Source organism: Eucyclogobius newberryi, unplaced genomic scaffold, assembly GCF_026437365.1.
Source record: "Eucyclogobius newberryi isolate DKJ021-1_F unplaced genomic scaffold, fEucNew1.0.hap1 SCAF_21, whole genome shotgun sequence".
Taxonomy (NCBI): Eukaryota; Metazoa; Chordata; class Actinopteri; order Gobiiformes; family Gobiidae; genus Eucyclogobius; species Eucyclogobius newberryi.
The window spans coordinates 1968021-1986586 of record NW_027315846.1 but is presented as its reverse complement, the minus strand read 5'-3'; the positions used below and the strand labels follow the sequence as shown (position 1 = coordinate 1986586).

Sequence of the window (18566 nt, the reverse complement as noted above, 5' to 3'; positions counted from 1 at the left end):
GTAAAGTAATGCAAAGTAATGCAAAGTAATGTAAAGTAATGTAAAGTAATGTAAAGTAATGCAAAGTAATGCTAAGTAATGTTAAGTAATGTTAAGTAATGTAAAGTAATGTAAAGTAATGTTAAGTAATCTAAAGTAATGTGAAGTAATGCAAAGTAATGCAAAGTAATGTAAAGTAATGTGAAGTAATGTAATGTAAAGTAATGTAAAGTAATGTAAAGTAATGTGAAGTAATGTAATGTAATGTAAAGTAATGTGAAGTAATGTAATGTAAAGTAATGTAAAGTGAAGTAATGTAAAGAAATATGACGTAATGTAAAGTTTCCTCTCGTTTCAGGTCAGAATCAGAAAGTTTAAAATGAACAAAGGAGGAACTTTACGGTGCAACAAACAATGAATAATAATAAAAGCAAAACAATAAGTTATGTATAAGAACCTAAGAAAGGATTTGGCTTTCAAAGTACCATCAGAACTAAACCAGATCTGAAGTAGTTCTGGGATAGACTTTGCAGTAGTTCTAACCAAAACAGTCCTCAAAGGACAAAAATGTGGATAAAGTACTAAAAATAAGGTCAACACAAAGAACCTTGCGTACCCTCGCTTGAGAACCACTGCCTCTGCCTCGTCTCTGTGAAGTTCTAGTTCCTACTCCTGGCCCGCCCTCCTGTGTCTTTTCCCTCAGTAGTTCTGGGTTCCCCCTCTTGTCCCACTAGTTCTCTCTATTGTGGTTCCTCAGAGCTCCGTTTTTGGAGCTTCTTTGTGACTTCTGTCTGTGAAAGGTTCCATCCAAAGAACAGTGACTTTACCTGGTTCTTTGACCTCATCTCTCAGAAGTTCTTCTAAACCGTGGAACCCGGCTGCGCGTTTAGCCACGAGCAGCGCGACCACAGGACCAGACTGCATCAGGGTCTGAGCCGCACTGCAACACACACAAACAAACAAACACACACACAAACACACACAGCCAATTTTATCCCATTTTAGTCTTGATACTGACGTGTGGTTTGATCCGGTTCTAGTCCACCTTTTGTCCCGATCCAGTCCAGGTTTGATTTTGGGTTTAGTCCTGGTTCAGTCCAAATTTCGGGGTCAAACCAGGACCAAACGCGGTCTAAAATCCAACTAAAACAGGTCTAGAACGGGGCAAACCAGGACTAAACGACCTCCAGGTCCAAACGAAAACTAAACCAGGTCTAAAACAAGAACGTGCAGGAACTAAACCTGGACCAGAACCTTCAAACACCAGGACTTTACCGGGTGTAAACGAGGACGAGCGATTGAAATATTTTGTGAATCATCCGACCGTCCGTCAAAGAAATGCAAAGTCGACAACTATTTCAGCGCATTTTTAAATCTCTTTATTTATTTTTGTTGGACTAAAACGCGGCGTTGTCGACCGGCCGCGCCCGAAACCGTAAACCCAAACCGTTTATCCCGCGACGCCGCCGTCAAACTTTATGCTAACTTCATAAAACGATCGAGCGATTTACGACCACGTCTGACTTCTGCAACGCACGGCCACGTTACGGGCATTTTTCTGCCTTTTCTGAATATGAAATGGGTTTTTTTTACGAGTCCGTTATTGTATTTCTGCCACAGTTTGAAGCTTTTAATCCGGTACAAATGTGTTTGACGTGATGAAAGTGTCCAGACCTGTCCTGGCTCAGTCCCACGAGGCTCTGTCCGTCCACGGTCAGCAGCTGGTCTCCACATGACAGGCGCCCGTTCTACAGGAAGAAACCAAAATCATCCACAATCTAAGTCACGAAACGATGCTGCAAGTTTTCTTTTTTGTTTTATTTAAATGTTTATTTGTTTTTCATGTAAAGACCGAGATGACCTGATGTTTTTCCTGGATCTGCTCAACCCATTCCTCCAGTTTGGGGGTCATTCCTCCAGTTTGGGGGTCACTGCCCCAAGTGCTCCGGTCACTATGGTAACCACTGATACCTTCACGCTCCAGGCCTTCTCCAGCTCCTCTCTGAGGCCTTGGTATTTCTCTAGTTTCTCATTCTCCTTTTTCCGTATGTTTCCCTCCCATGATGCACTGCAATGTCCACCACCACGGCTTTGACTCTTGAGACCACCACTATGTCCTGTCTGTATCCAGACGTCCCAGAGGATCTTGGCTCGGTCCTTCTCCACCACCTCAGGAGGTGCACCCTGCAGGTGTCCAGGGCCTCTGTCCTTCAGACGGCTCTTTCTGCATTTGTCGTTTGTTTGTGTGATTAATGCGTTTACACGACGGCCACAGTGACAAATAAGTAATAAACTGAACTTATACGTTACATACATTTTACAGCAGGTATTCTGGATTCTGCATTTATATTTATTTTCAAAGGAGAAGTAAAAACACTACTACTTATTGATTATTTTTTAATATTATTATTATTATTGAATTATTATTTGTAAAAATATACATTATTATTATTATTAATCTTTCTTTTTTACATATATACTTTTTTCTTCTTTCTTTCTTTGCATCGGTTGGTTTTATGTGTGTTTTTGTTCTTCTATGTTAAAAAAAAATTGTATGTATGTATGTTACTACTACTACTACTACTACTACTACTACTGCTGTTATTCTGGTTTCCTGTAGTACTTGTACTGCTGTACTTGTACTACTGTCACTCTTGTACTGCAGGGATGTGGGATCGTGGAAAGTGTCAGTGTTTATTTCACACAAACCAACACAAGAATCCTGTGTCTTTAAGTTTGTACAAGTCTAAACACACAGGATCTTCTGGTAACAACATAGATAAAGCGTGACCTTTCGTACCACGTGTGCCGGGCCGCCGCTCACGATCGACTTGATGTAGATGCCGAGCGCGCTCTGCCCCGCCCCCTGGACACAGAGAATAGCACATGTCACTTTAGCGCATGTGCAATCGCAGTATTTTCGACATCGCTAGTATCTAAGTATTTTAAGTATTTTGATGGAAGTATTTGTAAGTTTCTGGCTGACTTTGGCGGCCACGATGCTGAGGCCCATCCCGCTGTTCAGGGGCTTGTGCAGGGTCACGCTCTGCTGCTCGGGCTCTCGCTCCGGCTCCTGCAAAAGCAAACGCACAGAAGAAACTATAATAATCATAAATATAACGTATAGATTCAGTGTCATAATGGACACAAAGTCACTGTAAGTGCAAAGGTACAAAGACTTCAGCGTTTCCATCACGTGTAGAAATCGCTTTGCAGCTTTTAGGCTTCGCTGGCCAAATGTGTTGGTTTCCCAGAGTGCATTGCTCACCAGGTAGGTGGTCTCTGAGGGCGGGGCCACGTTGCTGAAGTGCACGGTCCAGTCTCCTGAAGCGAGCGGGGCAGAGGTCAGCGAGCACAGGCCTGCACCAAGAAGAAGAAGAAGAGGAGGAAGAAGTTTAGACCTGCCCTGGTTTAGTCCTGGTTTAGTCCTGGTTTAGTCCTGGTTTAGTCCTGGTTCAGTCCTGGTTTCGACCTGGTTTCGACCTGGTTTAGTCCTGGTTTAGTCCTGGTTTAGTCCTGGTTTAGTCCTGGTTTAGTCCTGGTTTCGACCTGGTTTAGTCCTGGTTTAGTCCTGGTTTAGTCCTGGTTTCGACCTGGTTTAGTCCTGGTTTCGACCTGGTTTAGTCCTGGTTTCGACCTGGTTTAGTCCTGGTTTAGTCCTGGTGTTGTCTTGGTTTAGTCCTGGTTTAGTCCTGGTGTTGTCTTGGTTTAGTCCTGGTTTAGTCCTGGTTCAGTCCTGGTTTCGACCAGGTTTAGACCTGGTTTAGTCCTGGTTTAGTCCTGGTTTAGTCCTGACCTCTCTTGCACACCGGCTCCATAAACTGGGTGAGTCCTGGCGGGACGCCCCGGAGCGTCTGGCTGCAGTACCCGTGTTCGGGCAGCAGGAGGGGCAGCTGCAGGGTCAGACTCTCCTCCAGCTGAAGGTCCAGACTCGGGTCTGAGGAGGCTTCAGCCGCGGAGACCAGACCAGAGATCCAGCCCTGGAGAAGACAGAAGACACCAGACCAGTTAGTAGACTATTTTAGACCCTTTTAGTCCTGGTTTAGTCCTGCTGAAGGCCTTGTTTGTGTAATAACTTAGATTGTACAGAGCTTTTCACAGTCACAGAGTCGGGACATTAAAAGACTGGTCTCCTCGAGTTTTAAAACGGGACTGACAAAAGGTTCATGAGGAGCTGAGATGATTCAGGAGGTTGTGGTCCTCAGACGTCTGAAACGAGCAGCGACCAGATGAAACTGGATCATCTGACCAAGAAAGAGGAGGTACAAAAGAAGTAAGAATAAAGGGATCGAACACAAACCTCCTCCAGTTCTTTCTGTCTGAGCGCAGAACCTTCAGCCACAGGACGCTCCATCCCACGATTACTTGTCTTTTTAATAGTCCCAAACTTAAGGTGGAACACGTCCGTCACGTTTGGACCTCATTAAACTCACGCTTCATGAGACTCTGGGGCAGTACATCTCCCCCTTGTGGACACTTTCAGCGGTGCAGCTTCTGTGGAGCAGTGTCTCTGGAACATCGACTAAAAGTGTCACGAAGGTCGGGAGCTTTTCAGGAATTTTGGGGAACTGAAGAACCGTTGGTTCTTCGAAACTGGTTTAGAGCTCCAGTTTCATAGTGGTCCTCGCCGTTGTGGTCAGTAAAGTCCAGTCACTGACCTGAACCCTTTAACCCTTTGTACTCACGCGGGGGACATCCTGGTGAGGGTCCTGCAGCAGAGTCTGGATCTGGACCGGACTCAGCCTGAAGCAGCAGCTCTGAGCCTCCTGCACCTGCTCGGACGGCTCCATGGTCAGCAGCGCCGTCGCCTGGGAAACGAGCGCACCACATTGTACCGCTTTACGGGCGGGAAGAACTGCATCAGAATGAACCAAACACCAATTCAAAGCACGTCAGGATCCACGGTCACCGGCCCTGTCAGGATCCACGGTCACCGGCCCTGTCAGGATCCACGGTAACAGGCCCTGTCAGGATCCACGGTCACCGGCCCTGTCAGGATCCACGGTAACTGGCCCTGTCAGGATCCACGGTCACCAGCCCTGTCAGGATCCACGGTAACCGGCCCTGTCAGGATCCACAGTCACCGGCCCTGTCAGGATCCACGGTACCCGGCCCTGTCAGGATCCACGGTCACCGGCCCTGTCAGGATCCACGGTAACCGGCCCTGCGGTAACCGGCCCTGTCAGGATCCACGGTCACCGGCCCTGTCAGGATCCACGGTCACCGGCCCTGTCAGGATCCACGGTAACAGGCCCTGTCAGGATCCACGGTCACCGGCCCTGTCAGGATCCACGGTAACCGGCCCTGTCAGGATCCACGGTCACCGGCCCTGTCAGGATCCACGGTAACCGGCCCTGTCAGGATCCACAGTCACCGGCCCTGTCAGGATCCACGGTAACCGGCCCTGTCAGGATCCACGGTCACCGGCCCTGTCAGGATCCACGGTAACCGGCCCTGCGGTAACCGGCCCTGTCAGGATCCACGGTCACCGGCCCTGTCAGGATCCACGGTAACCGGCCCTGTCAGGATCCACGGTCACCGGCCCTGTCAGGATCCACGGTCACCGGCCCTGTCAGGATCCACGGTAACCGGCCCTGTCAGGATCCACGGTAACCGGCCCTGTCAGGATCCACGGTAACCGGCCTGTCAGGATCCACGGTCACCGGCCCTGTCAGGATCCACGGTAACCGGCCCTGCTGTAACCGGCCCTGTCAGGATCCACGGTCACCGGCCCTGTCAGGATCCACGGTAACCGGCCCTGTCAGGATCCACGGTCACCGGCCCTGTCAGGATCCACGGTAACCGGCCCTGCGGTAACCGGCCCTGTCAGGATCCACGGTCACCGGCCCTGTCAGGATCCACGGTAACCGGCCCTATCAGGATCCACGGTGACCGGCCCTGTCAGGATCCACGGTCACCGGCCCTGTCAGGATCCACGGTCACCGGCCCTGCGGTAACCGGCCCTGTCAGGATCCACGGTCACCGGCCCTGTCAGGATCCACGGTAACCGGCCCTGTCAGGATCCACGGTCACCGGCCCTGTCAGGATCCACGGTAACCGGCCCTGCGGTAACCGGCCCTGTCAGGATCCACGGTAACCGGCCCTATCAGGATCCACGGTGACCGGCCCTGTCAGGATCCACGGTCAACGGCCCTGTCAGGATCAACGGTAACCGGCCCTGCGGTAACCGGCCCTGTCAGGATCCACGGTCACCGGCCCTGTCAGGATCCACGGTCACCGGCCCTGTCAGGATCCACGGTGACCGGCCCTGTCAGGATCCACGGTCACCGGTCCTGTCAGGATCCACGGTAACCGGCCCTGCGGTAACCGGCCCTGTCAGGATCCACGGTCACCGGCCCTGTCAGGATCCACGGTAACCGGCCCTGTCAGGATCCACGGTCACCGGCCCTGTCAGGATCCACGGTAACCGGCCCTGCGGTAACCAGCCCTGTCAGGATCCACGGTCACCGGCCCTGTCAGGATCCACGGTAACCGGCCCTGTCAGGATCCACAGTCACCGGCCCTGTCAGGATCCACGGTAACCGGCCCTGTCAGGATCCACGGTCACCGGCCCTGTCAGGATCCACGGTAACCGGCCCTGCGGTAACCGGCCCTGTCAGGATCCACGGTAACCGGCCCTGTCAGGATCCACAGTCACCGGCCCTGTCAGGATCCACGGTAACCGGCCCTGTCAGGATCCACGGTCACCGGCCCTGTCAGGATCCACGGTAACCGGCCCTGCGGTAACCGGCCCTGTCAGGATCCACGGTCACCGGCCCTGTCAGGATCCACGGTAACCGGCCCTGTCAGGATCCACGGTCACCGGCCCTGTCAGGATCCACGGTCACCGGCCCTGTCAGGATCCACGGTAACCGGCCCTGTCAGGATCCACGGTAACCGGCCCTGTCAGGATCCACGGTAACCGGCCTGTCAGGATCCACGGTCACCGGCCCTGTCAGGATCCACGGTAACCGGCCCCGCGGTAACCGGCCCTGTCAGGATCCACGGTCACCGGCCCTGTCAGGATCCACGGTAACCGGCCCTGTCAGGATCCACGGTCACCGGCCCTGTCAGGATCCACGGTAACCGGCCCTGCGGTAACCGGCCCTGTCAGGATCCACGGTCACCGGCCCTGTCAGGATCCACGGTAACCGGCCCTATCAGGATCCACGGTCACCGGCCCTGTCAGGATCCACGGTGACCGGCCCTGTCAGGATCCACGGTCACCGGCCCTGTCAGGATCCACGGTCACCGGCCCTGCGGTAACCGGCCCTGTCAGGATCCACGGTCACCGGCCTGTCAGGATCCACGGTCACCGGCCCTGTCAGGATCCACGGTAACCGGCCCTGCGGTAACCGGCCCTGTCAGGATCCACGGTCACCGGCCCTGTCAGGATCCACGGTAACCGGCCCTGTCAGGATCCACGGTAACCGGCCCTGTCAGGATCCACAGTCACCGGCCCTGTCAGGATCCACGGTAACCGGCCCTGTCAGGATCCACGGTCACCGGCCCTGTCAGGATCCACGGTAACCGGCCCTGCGGTAACCGGCCCTGTCAGGATCCACGGTCACCGGCCCTGTCAGGATCCACGGTAACCGGCCCTGTCAGGATCCACGGTCACCGGCCCTGTCAGGATCCACGGTAACCGGCCCTGCGGTAACCGGCCCTGTCAGGATCCACGGTCACCGGCCCTGTCAGGATCCACGGTAACCGGCCCTATCAGGATCCACGGTCACCGGCCCTGTCAGGATCCACGGTGACCGGCCCTGTCAGGATCCACGGTCACCGGCCCTGTCAGGATCCACGGTCACCGGCCCTGCGGTAACCGGCCCTGTCAGGATCCACGGTCACCGGCCCTGTCAGGATCCACGGTAACCGGCCCTGTCAGGATCCACGGTCACCGGCCCTGTCAGGATCCACGGTAACCGGCCCTGCGGTAACCGGCCCTGTCAGGATCCACGGTAACCGGCCCTATCAGGATCCACGGTGACCGGCCCTGTCAGGATCCACGGTCACCGGCCCTGTCAGGATCAACGGTAACCGGCCCTGCGGTAACCGGCCCTGTCAGGATCCACGGTCACCGGCCCTGTCAGGATCCACGGTCACCGGCCCTGTCAGGATCCACGGTGACCGGCCCTGTCAGGATCCACGGTCACCGGTCCTGTCAGGATCCACGGTAACCGGCCCTGCGGTAACCGGCCCTGTCAGGATCCACGGTCACCGGCCCTGTCAGGATCCACGGTAACCGGCCCTGTCAGGATCCACGGTCACCGGCCCTGTCAGGATCCACGGTAACCGGCCCTGCGGTAACCGGCCCTGTCAGGATCCACGGTCACCGGCCCTGTCAGGATCCACGGTAACCGGCCCTGTCAGGATCCACGGTCACCGGCCCTGTCAGGATCCACGGTCACCGGCCCTGTCAGGATCCATGGTCACCGGCCCTGTCAGGATCCACGGTCACCGGCCCTGTCAGGATCCACGGTCACCGGCCCTGTCAGGATCCACGGTAACCGGCCCTATCAGGATCCACGGTAACCGGCCCTGTCAGGATCCACGGTAACCGGCCCTGTCAGGATCCACGGTGACCGGCCCTGTCAGGATCCACGGTCACCGGCCCTGTCAGGATCAACGGTAACCGGCCCTGCGGTAACCGGCCCTGTCAGGATCCACGGTCACCGGCCCTGTCAGGATCCACGGTAACCGGCCCTGTCAGGATCCACGGTCACCGGCCCTGTCAGGATCCACGGTGACCGGCCCTGTCAGGATCCACGGTCACCGGCCCTGTCAGGATCCATGGTAACCGGCCCTGCGGTAACCGGCCCTGTCAGGATCCACGGTCACCGGCCCTGTCAGGATCCACGGTAACCGGCCCTGCGGTAACCGGCCCTGTCAGGATCCACGGTCACCGGCCCTGTCAGGATCCACGGTCACCGGCCCTGTCAGGATCCACGGTGACCGGCCCTGTCAGGATCCACGGTCACCGGCCCTGTCAGGATCCACGGTAACCGGCCCTGCGGTAACCGGCCCTGTCAGGATCCACGGTCACCGGCCCTGTCAGGATCCATGGTAACCGGCCCTGTCAGGATCTACGGTAACCGGCCCTGTCAGGATCCATGGTCACCGGCCCTGTCAGGATCCACGGTAACCGGCCCTGTCAGGATCCACGGTCACCGGCCCTGTCAGGATCCACGGTCACCGGCCCTGTCAGGATCCACGGTCACCGGCCCTGTCAGGATCCACGGTAACCGGCCCTGTCAGGATCCACGGTCACCGGCCCTGTCAGGATCCACGGTCACCGGCCCTGTCAGGATCCACGGTCACCGGCCCTGTCAGGATCCACGGTCACCGGCCCTGTCAGGATCCACGGTCACCGGCCCTGTCAGGATCCACGGTAACCGGCCCTGTCAGGATCTACGGTAACCGGCCCTGTCAGGATCCACGGTCACCGGCCCTGTCAGGATCCACGGTAACCGGCCCTGTCAGGATCCACGGTCACCGGCCCTGTCAGGATCCACGGTCACCGGCCCTGTCAGGATCCACGGTAACCGGCCCTGTCAGGATCCACGGTCACCGGCCCTGTCAGGATCCACGGTCACCGGCCCTGTCAGGATCCACGGTCACCGGCCCTGTCAGGATCCACGGTCACCGGCCCTGTCAGGATCCACGGTCACCGGCCCTGTCAGGATCCACGGTCACCGGCCCTGTCAGGATCCACGGTCACCGGCCCTGTCAGGATCCACGGTCACCGGCCCTGTCAGGATCCACGGTCACCGGCTCTGTCAGGATCCACTGTCACCGGCCCTGTCAGGATCCATGGTCACCGGCCCTGCATGACGCCTTCACCTGTGCGATGAGCCCCAGGTGACACTCCGCCGCCAGCTCCAGGCCCTGCCGCTCGGCCCAGGCCTCGATGGGGCCGAGCCTGCGCCGCAGCGTCGCCCCCCAGTGGCGAGAGCGCAGCACCGCCGGGTCCGGGCGCGGCGCCATCAGCCGGTTAAAGAGCCACGCGCTGACGTAGTGGAAGAGCTGCGAGAAGAGCTGGATGGACAGAGCCGGGTGGACTTTACAGCGACGCAGCAGAGACATGGAGGCGCTCAGGGCGTTCACCAGCAGCTCTGAGGAGGGCGGGGCAAGAGGCAGAGGGGGAGGAGCTTAAAGGTGCGTCGAAGTGACAGTAACGAGGAGACGAACGTAAAGTTACCGATTCCTTTGGGCAGCGCTCCGTGAGTCTGCGGGTCGAGGAGGAACGAGGGCAAGTGCTTGGTCAGCTCGGTCTGGAGACTCTCGACCAGCTTCCTGCGCACGAAAACGCCGTTAGTTTCTTTATTGATCACGTTCACGACGCCGTAAAGTCCCGTTACAAAGTGGTGACCACTCGTCCCGCTGCCCCGCCCCCTCGGCCCGGGAGCAGGGTGTGAACGGGCCGGTTTTGCCTCCAGTTCGTTGGTGTTTCGCGGTGATTTGTCTGTGTTTTTGCTTCACCTGTAGGCGTGGTGCAGGAGGCGGGACAGGCCCCGCTGGCTCTGCGCCGTGATTGGCTGCAGCTCGGCGTCTCGTTTGAGGAAGTGGAGCAGCTCGCAGCAGTTGGACATCCAGAAGCACGAGGCCCCAGCCGAGCCCGGGCGCCTCTGGGGGGCAGCAGAGAGCACAGGGGTTATGACCGGAATGTTCCATCAAACCTGACACACGTCTTACTTCTACTTTTACTTCTACTTTTACTTCTACTTTTACTTCTACTTTTACTTTTACTTCTACTTTTACTTCTACATTTATTTTTACTTCTACTTTTACTTTTACTCCTGCGTTTACTTTTACTTCTGCTTTTACTTGTACTTCTGTGTTTATTTAAACTTGCTAACATGTTTCCTCATCAAAGCCGCTGCTGATTTTCACGCCTGTAATTTGTTAATTTTATGTTAATTTGTGTTTATTATATATTTATTTATGGCCTTTGCTAACGTTGTAATCAGCGTAAACTTAACGTTCTGCTAATTAGACGTCAGTAAACTTGTAATTACTGCCCATTAGTGTCATGTTTTTGTACATGAATATGTGTTAATAAGTAAACGTGACATGAATAAGCAGTAATAAGACCTTTAAGTGTTTAGTAAGTGTCTAATTAGCAGCAGAATAAGATTAAGCAGGATAAGACATTAATGAGGGACAAGCACATGCTAATTAACAGCTAATTAACCACTTAGACATGCAAATGAGCAGCTGTATATGTTAATACCGTATTTTCTGGACTATACCTTGCACCTTTTTTCATAGTTTTGACCGGGGTGCGACTTATACTTATATTTATACTTATATACTTATATACTTATATACTTATACTCCAGTGCGACTTATATGTGTTTCTTCTTCTCTATTTTGCATTTTTTGACTGGTGCAACTTATACTCCGAAAAATATGGTAAGTGATTCTGATTGGACGCTCTCTCCTCACCTGCACCACCTTCCACAGCCGCTCCACCATCTTGTCCGCGAGCGCGACGACCCGCGACCTCTGCGACCTCTGACCCCCGGGGCCCGACGCCGCCCGGGGCCCGAGGAGCGAGCGGGCGGCGGCGTACAGGACGAAGGCCGGGGCCAGTTTGAAGTGCACCGTGGAGCTGTTGGTGTAGTTCACCACGGCGCTCAGGAGCAAGTCCTCGGCTGGAGTCGCCATGACAACAAGAGAACACAACGAGCAGGAAACTGTTGAAGCGTCTCGCAGGAAAACTCAAAACATTTACCGTATTTTCTGGATTATAAGTCGGTCCTTTTTTCGGCCAAAAAGGACTTTTTTCATAGTTTTGGCCGGGATGCAACTTATACTTATATTTATACTTATATACTTATATTCATACTTATACTTATATTTATACTTATATACTTAGACTCCATAGCGACTTACATGTGATATTATTTGTTATTTTCACACTTAAAACTGCATTTCATTCTCCAGTGCGACTTATATATGTTTTTTCTTCTCTACGTTTACTTTTACTTCTACTTCTCATTTACTTTTACTTTTCGTCTACTTTTTCTTTTACTTTTACTTCTACATTTACTTTTACTTCTAATTCTACTTCTACTTTTACTTCTACTTTTACTTTTATTTTGACTCCTGCATTAACTTTTACTTCTACATTTACTTTTACTTCTATTTCTACTTCTACTTTTACTTCTACTTCTACTTTTACTTCTACATTTACTTTTACTTCTACTTTTACTTCTACAATTACTTTTACTTCTACTTCTACTACTTCTACTTTTGCGACTTATACTCAAGTGCGACTTATATATGTTTTCCTCTTCTCTATTATGCATTCTTTGGCTGGTGTGACTTATACTCCGGAAAATACGGTAATCATGAATGAAAATAAAACATCAGAGTAAAATATAAATAAACTCTCATGATTCATACTCACTATTATCAGAGAATTCTACAGCGACAGGTAAACAAGGACGTCCTGAAAGAAGAGGACAAATATGACATCATCACATTATCATCCTGATGTCATGTGACTGTTGTACCTCTCTTTGTCTCTGAGCCGTCGCCGTCGTCGCTGCCCTCGCCACGGCTGCTGTTCAGGGACTTTTCAGTTGACCTGGATTCAATGAAAGGAAACTATTTCAAGAATAACTCTATTATTCTGAACGTGCGCGATATTGTCTCATAATCAGCATCAAAATATATGTTCAGGCCTGTCACCGTAATTACTACAGTATATGTGGCCTCAACATTTATATTAGTGATTTATTATTTATTCACTGTTAAAACATCACTCATTTATTTGATATAACTTATAGTAGTGATTTTTTAAATGTATTTTATTATTAAATATTTTCATTGTTAAAATACCATACATTTATTTGATATAATTTATATTACTGATTTTATTTATTTATTTTGTTTTTTCATGTTTTAAATATCACACATCTTTTTCTTTTTTTCTCTCATTTTTCATTGTTCAAATATCATACATTTATTTGATACAACTTATATTACTGATTTTTTTTTGGTATTTTTTCATTGTTAATATGCTGTTGAAAAAAAAATGTTATCATTTTATTTTTTTATATTTAAATGTTTTTGATATAATTTGTATTCGTGATTTTATTACATTTTTCCATAACATATCATACATTTATTTATTATAACTTATATTAGTGATTTCAATGCGTATTTTCCTCTACAGCGTTTTAAAACACCTTCTGTGAAACTATTTAAATTGTTTCATTCCGTCTTTATTATTTTTATTATTATGTTATGCAAATTTAGAAAAGAATAAGCAGAAATATGAAGTTTATGGTGAATATACGGCACAAATCTGAATGTTTTCAGAGACAACGTCACTTGAGTTTGATTATATCAGAGTAAAGGAAAAACACAACTTTATATTCGTTTTATTGTTTTTTTGCACATTTATTTCTCGCTTTCTCTGACCTGTTTTTGACTTTCTTCTTGTCTTTTTTGGACAGCGTCCTCCTGAAGTTCTGCATCAAGCTTCTTTTATCTCCCGCGTTGTTCTGGCTCAAACAGAGAAGGTGGAATCATCACAGCGCGCGAATGTGTTTAGCCTCATTTAAACTGCCCCGCGACCTCCCACACACCTTTGCCCCGCCCTTTTCCGTCTTCAGCACGAATCGTCCCTCTCGGTTGTCCTGGTTCCAGTTCAGCTGCACCACCAGGGGGCGCTCCTCTGGCTCCAGCCGCCGCTCTGAGCAGATCGTAAAGACACGAAGACACAAATAACTTTAAATCCTCAATATTTAGAAAAAGTAATAATAATGAGACTTTAAAGGACACGTATTATGCAAAATGGACCTTTTAAAAACACTTGAATCCTGTTTACGAGCTCGTCTTCACTGCTCCGTCTCCGAGCCTCACATCAGGACTAAACAGGGACTAGAACAGGACTAAACAGGGACTAGAACAAGACTAAACAGGGACTAGAACAGGACTAAACAGGGACTAGAACAGGACTAAACAGGGACTAGAACAGGACTAAACAGGGACTAGAACAAGACTAAACAGGGACTAAACAGGGACTAGAACAGGACTAAACGGGGACTAGAACAGGACTAAACAGGGACTAGAACAGGACTAAACAGGGACTAGAACAGGACTAAACAGGGACTAGAACAGGACTAAACGGGGACTAGAACAGGACTAAACAGGGACTAGAACAGGACTAAACAGGGACTACATCAGGACTAAACGAGGACTAGAACAGGACTAAACGGGGACTACAACAGGACTAAACGGGGACTAGAACAGGACTAAACAGGGACTTCAACAGGACTAAACAGGGACTAGAACAGGACTAAACAGGGACTACAACAGGACTAAACGGGGACTAGAACAGGACTAAACGGGGACTAGAACAGGACTAAACAGGGACTTCAACAGGACTAAACAGGGACTACAACAGGACTAAACAGGGACTAGAACAGGACTAAACGGGGACTAGAACAGGACTAAACAGGGACTTCAACAGGACTAAACAGGGACTACAACAGGACTAAACAGGGACTAGAACAGGACTAAACGGGGACTAGAACAGGACTAAACAGGGACTACAACAGGACTAAACGGGGACTACAACAGGACTAAACAGGGACTAGAACAGGACTAAACGGGGACTAGAACAGGACTAAACAGGGACTTCAACAGGACTAAACGGGGACTACAACAGGACTAAACAGGGACTACAACAGGACCAAACGGGGACTACAACAGGACCAAACGGGGACTAGAACAGGACTAAACGGGGACTAGAACAGCTTGCATTAGCACGTCGGGGCAAGCTAGCTTTTGTTTATCTCCTCATTGTAATTCCCTCTGCTGCCAGTAGATGGAGCGCTAACACAGAGGAAGTCACGTGTGGCTTTAAACACATACATTATTTACATGAGATGTAGAAACAAAGATAAAAGAGCAGGTTTGAAGGTCAATAACAAAACAAATAAAGCGTATTATGTGTCCTTTAATGTCTTTCCTTTCAGTAAAAAAGTCAAAATGTTCTCTCATCTTTGTATTCAGAGTTTCACCTTTCCCCGCCTGCACCTCCCACAGCCAGAGGGCGCCGGAGAGCATCTTGAGCTCGGGCGTGACCTTCCGGGACAGTTGATCCAGAAGGTTCTCCGTGGTCCAAGCGCTCGACACTCTCAGGCATTTGGTGGCGACGTTCTCCCCCGACGCGTCCTCCAGGTAGAACCGCATCACGCCGTGGAACTCCAGGTCCTGAGGGAAGCGACGCAGAGGAAGTCACAAACGCGGGGGAGCGAGTTCATCCGGGAAACGTCCCGCCCGGGCTCGTTGGGACGTTCGAAATGAGGGCGAGCGCGTTCACATTTCACCGTTAAATGACAAAAAAACAAGCGAAACATTTGGATTTACAGTGTCAAGATGTCAGATAGTTTGTTTTTCTGTTACAAATAAAAGTCCAAATTGGGTTTGAGCGTCACAAAAAGAATAATTAGAGGTCAAGTACCGTTTTTTCTGGATTATAAGCCTTTTTTCACAGTTTTGCCGGGGTGTGATTTATATTCCAGAGCGACTTATATGTGAGATTATTTGTTATTTTCACACCGACAACCACAAGAGGGCGCTCTAGGCTTTAAGCGACGCAGAAGAAGAATCTGCACTTCCTCTTCCTCTGGAGTTTGTGGAGTTGTTTAGAAGTGACACAGAGGAAGAAGAATTCAATGGATTTAGTGATTTGGGGTAAAACTGATGCTTTGGTAAACTTGTTAGCATGTTCTTTATGCTATAGTTATCTGAATAACTGTTCATATGTTACGTTAACATACCAGACACTTACCACAGTTCTGTCTGTGCCTCATGTAGCTGAAGGTGTTAGCGTTAGCATACGTCATGTAGCTGAAGGTGTTAGCGTTAGCGTACGTCATGTAGCTGAAGGTGTTAGCGTTAGCATACGTCATGTAGTTGAAGGTGTTAGCGTTAGCATACGTCATGTAGCTGAAGGTGTTAGCGTTAGCATACGTCATGTAGCTGAAGGTGTTAGCGTTAGCATACGTCATGTAGCTGAAGGTGTTAGCGTTAGCATACGTCATGTAGCTGAAGGTGTTAGCCTTAGCATACGTCATGTAGCTGAAGGTGTTAGCGTTAGCATACGTCATGTAGCTGAAGGTGTTAGCGTTAGCATACGTCATGTAGCTGAAGGTGTTAGCGTTAGCATACGTCATGTAGCTGAAGGTGTTAGCGTTAGCATACGTCATGTAGCTGAAGGTGTTAGCGTTAGCATACGTCATGTAGCTGAAGGTGTTAGCGTTAGCATATGTCATGTAGCTGAAGGTGTTAGCGTTAGCATACGTCATGTAGCTGAAGGTGTTAGCGTTAGCATACGTCATGTAGCTGAAGGTGTTAGCGTTAGCATACGTCATGTAGCTGAAGGTGTTAGCGTTAGCATACGTACACCTATTCACCAGGTTTTCATTGGCCAAAACCACCTTGAGTTTTCATGTTTTGTCACTTTCCAAAGTTAATCGCAGTTTTTCCAGTGAAATCACATTTTTCCTCCATTCAATAATTTTAAATGTTTCTGTTTTAAAGGTTCTATCATATTCTGCGACTACTTACTTATATATTTCATCAGGCAAAGCTGGAGTTGTGTTTCGTGTTCAGGGACACAAGATAAACGAGGAACGAGGCTTATCGTTATGAAGAGGCGGGGCTTATCACTTCTGCAGTGCTGAACAGGAAATCAATGGACCTGCTTCTATTATCAAGCCGTTTGAGATCATTTTTTGCGGTTTATAATGGACAAAATCAAATATAATATAATGATCTGCTTAAGTTCAAAATAAGAACCTGAAAAAAGCACAATACGTCTCCTTTAACTTCAATGTCAGCAGCCAGATTCAAACTCCTCAGTAAACTAAGCACTTAGAGTCCTTGCGCCCTCTGCTGGTGAGTTTATTGAGTAAATATAGATAACATGTTGTCCTTTAAGAGACAGCAGCATGGTCGATTGTTTGTGGAATGTTGTTAATTTAACATTTTAGACGCGTTTTACACTTTTTGTTTTTAATCTACTGTTGCATTCACGTCCTAGAATTTACTGTCAATTTATCGTTGATTTACGGTCAATTTATTGTCAATTTACTGTTAATTTATTGTCAATTGACTGTCAATTTACTGTCAATTTAAAGAAAAAATACTCAAGTAAAATTAAAAGTATCACATACATAAATCAAGAGTAAAAAAATAAAAGGATTTCACGCAGGTTTTTACAAATGTGGCGATCATGATAAAGATTGTCCTGATTTTTTAGTCATATATTTTTGAATGTTTCTCGACTTTTTATATGTATATTTTTGTTTGTTTAAACCCAAGACTTGAACCCAAAACCTTCAGTCAGAATGTCACAAAAGTACCACTTAAACCATCCAGAAAATACTTTTACTTTTACGTCAAGTAAAAAAAATATAGCAGAGCAGAAAGTACAGATATCTGCTTTTAAAAGTAGTGAAGTACCCACTGTAAAAGGCATTAAAGTAAAGTACAGGTTTGTAACACAAGCGGAGCATTTGTGTTGTGTTACTGTAATAGTTTTGCCTCGTAAAATTCATTTAGTTGCACTTTGTCTTTCCTTTGGTCTAAATGTGCTTCATAAATAACATGACAAGTGCTTTTTTTTGGACACATTTTTACATTATTCATTTACTCAACACTCGGTGGTGGTAAAATATTATTATAGCCACAGCTGCCCTGGGTCTGACTGCCTTAAGTGAGGCGGACAATCTGTGCCACTGGCCTCCGACCGACACCGCCAATCACACAGAAACGCATCTCGTGTTTCAAATGTATTTTATTTTGTCTTATGAAACGTTTACTCACTGCCGTTTAGCACAAATACTAGTGTAATTTCTTCTTCTTTGTTTAAAATGTAAATGAAAGGTGGTTTGTCCCGCCTCACCTGGTCCGGAGGGCTGATCTCGAACAGGTCCAGGCGGCTGCTGTTCCACGCGCCAATCACACGGGACAGTTCTTCACGTTTCGCTGCGTGTTCCTCCGGCATTTTCAAAAAAACCTTCTCTTGCATCCAAAACCTTGAAAAACCCAGAAAAACCAGAAAAAAAACAGAAAAAAATAACTGAAAAATGCTGATAAACCAGGAAAACAATCCTGAAAACCCCCGAAAAACTCTGAAAAACCTTGAAAAACCCTGAAAAAACCTGAAAAAAACACTGGAAAAAAAAACTTGAAAAACCCTGCCAAACCCTGAAAAACCCTGCCAAACCTTGCCAAACCCTGCCAAACCCTGCCAAACCCGTCCTCCGTCTCTCCCCTGAGTCCCGGTCTGTCCTGGGACCTCTCTGTACTACGAGTATTTTTTTTGTTTTACATCATTAACGACGTGGAGCCCGACCCCGATTAAGCGGGTCAGTGGCTGCGTGTTATGCGCCCGTTACATGCGCCCGTCCCGTGTTCAGGCGGCGCACATGGGTTTTTAATGACCGTCATCGGCGCGTTTTAAGGCTTTTGATTGGCTCATGGCTTGGGTTTAGTCGCTTAGGAAATGAGTCAGTGGGCGGAGTCTCGGCCCAGAGGGTTTTTTGTCTCAAACTGCG

General features: G+C 49.3%; 1 protein-coding gene across 1 annotated transcript; it reads right to left on the bottom strand.

Moving 5' to 3' along the window:
- Positions 1–732: 732 nt before the first annotated feature.
- Positions 733–18036, bottom strand: afdnb (afadin, adherens junction formation factor b). The gene is made up of 16 exons (XM_072458248.1): positions 17912–18036; positions 15021–15213; positions 13581–13687; positions 13414–13496; positions 12501–12574; positions 11428–11636; positions 10462–10607; positions 10181–10275; positions 9823–10094; positions 4665–4787; positions 3776–3959; positions 3248–3339; positions 2966–3052; positions 2780–2845; positions 1654–1727; positions 733–919 (listed from the first exon to the last, which is right to left on the bottom strand). Exons 1-16 carry the CDS (start codon positions 18011–18013, stop codon positions 733–735), a joined length of 2094 nt encoding a protein of 697 aa, XP_072314349.1. The 5' UTR covers positions 18014–18036.
- Between the last annotated feature and the right edge of the window lie 530 nt (positions 18037–18566).

What these genes read in the sequence shown, in the direction of transcription:
- afdnb (XM_072458248.1), bottom strand. Translation starts at nt 18,013, where the DNA reads ATGCCGGAGGAACACGCAGCGAAACGTGAAGAACTGTCCCGTGTGATT. An exon ending in AGCGCTGCCCAAAGGAATCG is followed by an intron (nt 10,095 to 10,180) that starts GTAACTTTACGT and finishes CGCCCTCCTCAG; the next exon opens with AGCTGCTGGTGAACGCCCTG. An exon ending in GTGGGACTGAGCCAGGACAG is followed by an intron (nt 920 to 1,653) that starts GTCTGGACACTT and finishes TGTGTGTTGCAG; the next exon opens with TGCGGCTCAGACCCTGATGC.